Consider the following 3,721-nt stretch of genomic DNA (forward strand, 5'->3'; position numbering starts at 1 on the left):
GGGGTTGGGGTTGGGAGTGCAGCGGGCGTACAGGAAGTGAATGATACATCCGGTCAATCGATTGAGGCACAAGAAGCGCCACTCCTCACTTCTCCGTTTCCACCGTTGATAGATTGTCGATTTATGTAGGCTATTTTTGATGAGTAATCCTATGAGACAAGGATGGATGGTCGGGGGGGGGGGGGGGTGATCCACGCGAGGTTGCTCGATGCAAAGAGAGATAGCGAAACAGAAGGGGTTTAGGGCCCGGGGGTGCTGGCTGCACGTACGCACGCAGTACAGTTCTGGTTGGTACGCGCGAACGGCTAGAGCTAGAGGCTCGCAAGGCGACACGAGGGGAACGATACGTCAAGAGTCGCGACAAAAGGGCAACGAGGTCAGGCCGTTGTGAGGCTGTGTGCTTCTAGAACAGCCAGCTGCCACCACAAACCGCAGGTCTACAAGAGCCAAATGCAGATGCTCAGGAGGAGAAGAAGGAGTAGTGAGTGAATAACGAAATCGCTTTAACGGACTATCAGAGGCCGGCCTTCGCCGGGATCCATGCACAGCTCAGCCAGTACAGAACAGAAAGAGATTCGTTCTCTGCCCCATCTCTCGGTACAATTGATTCAACGAGATTCAAATGAGATGCCGGAGGGAGGGAAGGGGGTCAGTGAAAGAGCGCGCGATCATCGACGTTCAACCGTGTTGTCGATGTAACCGTCCCCTGCGCCCTGCTTCTCTCACTCTCTCTCTCTCTCTCTCTCTCGCACTCTCTTGCTCGCCTCTTCAAGGATCTTTCATGTGTGATTGTGTGTGTGTGTGTGCGTTTGGGGGGGGGGAGGTGATTGTGTGTCGGAGTAAGCGTGCGTGGCTTCAATTGCGCCAGTGTGGTGGACAGTGAGCAGGCGACGACAGGCGGTGGAACCAACTAGAACTAGAGACCAGACTCCCCAAAGAGTTTGGTCACTTTCCTTCATCCATTTTCCACTGCTGGCTACTGGTTCTCTGTTGCTCTGCTCTGTTCTGGCGCTGGGCTCGTGCTTTGATCTTGCTCTAGTTACTCACGTTTCTCTCCTCCACCCTTTATTGTCTAGCTCCTCTAGGTATCGCTTCGTCCGCTTCGCCTTTGCGCGTGCGAGTGTTTGATTCTTACGATTGATTGATTCCGTCTTCCGTGCTCTCTGCCCTCTGGTTTCTACCCCTTTACACACAGACACGAAGAGCCGAGTTCGAGCCACAGCCGAATAAAGGCAAATAGCACGATCCTCCAGGTCCCCTGGTGACATCCGTTCCGGGAACGCCAGTTGGTTCGCGACGCTGCTTGGAGACGCTTAGTGGTTCGGCGATGGAGCACCGGTTAAAGCTGCTGGTGCGCTGGCTCCTGGTGCCAGGCCAGCAGGACGGAAACGAAGCGAGCAACAACACTTCGGCTACATGGCTGTTCGATAGTGGGCTACCGGTTCTGGGACTACCGGGTATCACTTTGTCCTGGACCGGCGTCACTAGCGCGCTCCTGTTGCTCGTCCTCGGTTACGCCTTCTACCGGCTCTATTATCAAGCGTTTGTCTGGAAGCGCGTAAGTGTCACCATCAACACCACCACCACCACCACCAGCTGACTCAACGCCAACGCCATCAACCTCCTTCTCTCGTTCGAAACTTTCTAACTCCCCTTCTGACAGGATCTGACGGACATCGGGTACAACCACGTGTTGGATGCGGCCGGCAACGGACGAAACGATCGGCGGCGGGTGGACTGCGTAAATCGGGCCCGTCGACTCCGCAAAATCGGTGACCGCATGCCGCCCCCCTATCCAAACGGTTGGTTCGCGGTGCTCGAATCGGAGGAGCTCCGACCGGGTACGACCCGGGCCGTCGACTGTCTCGGTCAGAACCTGGCCGTCTTCCGGACGTACACCGGTACCGTCCACGTGCTCGACGCTTACTGTCCGCATCTAGGGGCTAACCTCGGCATCGGTGGTGTCGTCCGGGGCGATTGCATCGAGTGTCCGTTCCACCACTGGACGTTCAGCGGGCAGGACGGGCAGTGCACCAACATTCCGTACAGCAGGACCGGCACCATACCGAAGGTGGCCCGGCTCCGCAAGTGGGAGTCGCTCGAGGTGAACGGTTTCATATTCGTCTGGCATCACGCCGATCCGGACGCGGCACCCTGGACGTTCCGTGTCGTGCAGGAGATCGAGGATGGCAGGTGGGCGTACTATGGCAAGAACGAGTTTTTGGTCAACTGCCACATTCAGGATGTGCCGGAAAACGGGGCCGATGTGGCCCACCTGGCCGCCGTCCACGGACCTAACATGCTGTCCGGTAGCGACATCCGCTACACGCGCGCCGCCTGGGCCGACTTCGGCATGCACTCCTGGCACGCCAGGTACGCCACGCCACGCTATCCCTCCCATTCCATTTTCCATACACAGTGCTCTCTCTTTCTCTCTCTCTCTCTCTCTCTCTCTCTCTCTCTCTCTCTCTCTCTCTCTCTCTCTATCTTCTTTGTAGCTGGAATGCCCCAGGCGAGGGAGACCCGGCGCACGTCGCCACGATGGATCTGGTACACTCGTTCCGGCTGTTCGACAAGCTCGAGGTAGGCAAGATTGATGTGCGGGCTCAACAGATCGGCCCCGGTTACGTGCAGCTCATGATGAACACCGGGATGGGTCCGTTCGTCGTCCTTCAGACGGTCACACCGGTCGAACCGCTCGTGCAGAAGGTTATCCATCGGTTCTACGCACCGCGTAACCTCTGGAACGCCATCTTCCAGAAGTTTGCCATCTGGGCGGAGAGTGTGATGGTAAGTGTGTGCTTGTGTGTGTGAATGGATCATCCTAAGGAAATCGTTGCTCATCCCTGTTTTGGGACGTTTATTTTCCAGTTCGAACGCGACATGATGGTGTGGAATCATAAGCAATTCATCGAAAATCCGCTGCTGATCAAGGAGGATCGTCTGATAAAGGCATACCGCAAGTGGTACAGTCAGTTCTACTCGGAGAACAGTGTCAGCTTCGCGATGGCAAAAGAAAAGCTGGACTGGTGACGAGGCTGGCTGGCTGGGGATCTTCAGCTCGATGCTGTGATGTAATTTTTAGAGATCGTGTCGGATCTCGCGCAGTCCCGATATTGCTCCATTATCCTATCTTTTTTATTGTTTATTGACGTGAGCAGCTGCTAGTTCCTACTAGAACTAGTAATAGCAGTAATCGTAGTAGTAATAGTAGTAGTATCAATAGCATTAATAGTGGTAACAGTAATTATTGGTAGCCATCAATCAGTTACCAGGAGATATAGCCCTACGATACTGCAGAGTTTGGGGGTTGGTGGACACTTCAGGTGGCGTTTGCTTTCATCCTGCGCTGCATTCCAGTGCCCTAACGCGAACCGTTTACAAACTAGCTTGTGCAGCGTTTGAGTTGGTATATTATAATCCTCTTCCATCTGTCCATACGTACGTGTTTGCCTGTTTGTATACGATACCAATAAATACCTTTAATGCGTAAATAGTAAGCGCCAGATTCGTTGTTTGCGATTATGTTCACTGAACCACCGGGAAACGAACGGGGGCACGTGATTAACCAATCGATCGATATACCCAGCAAACCACGGCACTCACTTTTTCGTATGCTCATCGTCGCCGCCTGAGAGCGCGCTGGACTTGGATCGAATCCGGACTCGGCACCGCGATTTGTTGCACCTTTTTCGCATAATTCTCGCTCTTTTTGAATAAT

At 54.3% G+C, this 3,721-nt stretch overlaps 1 protein-coding gene across 6 annotated transcripts; it reads left to right on the forward strand.

Annotated features, from left to right (window-relative positions):
* Positions 1-245: 245 nt before the first annotated feature.
* Positions 246-3,500, forward strand: LOC126570900 (cholesterol 7-desaturase nvd). 6 transcript variants are annotated; one of them, XM_050229035.1, is made up of 5 exons: positions 246-287; positions 1,196-1,558; positions 1,664-2,373; positions 2,499-2,790; positions 2,872-3,500. In XM_050229035.1, exons 2-5 carry the CDS (start codon positions 1,328-1,330, stop codon positions 3,031-3,033), a joined length of 1,395 nt encoding a protein of 464 aa, XP_050084992.1. In that variant the 5' UTR covers positions 246-287; positions 1,196-1,327; the 3' UTR covers positions 3,034-3,500. The 6 variants fall into 6 exon arrangements, with proteins under 6 accessions (XP_050084992.1, XP_050084957.1, XP_050084966.1 ...); XM_050229000.1 differs by having other exon boundaries at positions 252-481; XM_050229009.1 differs by having other exon boundaries at positions 252-435.
* The last annotated feature ends 221 nt before the right edge of the window (positions 3,501-3,721 follow it).

This window comes from Anopheles aquasalis, chromosome X (assembly GCF_943734665.1).
Source record: "Anopheles aquasalis chromosome X, idAnoAquaMG_Q_19, whole genome shotgun sequence".
Classification (NCBI taxonomy): Eukaryota; Metazoa; Arthropoda; class Insecta; order Diptera; family Culicidae; genus Anopheles; species Anopheles aquasalis.

What these genes read in the sequence shown, in the direction of transcription:
- LOC126570900 (XM_050229035.1), top strand. Translation starts at nt 1,328, where the DNA reads ATGGAGCACCGGTTAAAGCTGCTGGTGCGCTGGCTCCTGGTGCCAGGC. An exon ending in AAGCGTTTGTCTGGAAGCGC is followed by an intron (nt 1,559 to 1,663) that starts GTAAGTGTCACC and finishes CCCTTCTGACAG; the next exon opens with GATCTGACGGACATCGGGTA. An exon ending in TCTGGGCGGAGAGTGTGATG is followed by an intron (nt 2,791 to 2,871) that starts GTAAGTGTGTGC and finishes TTTATTTTCCAG; the next exon opens with TTCGAACGCGACATGATGGT.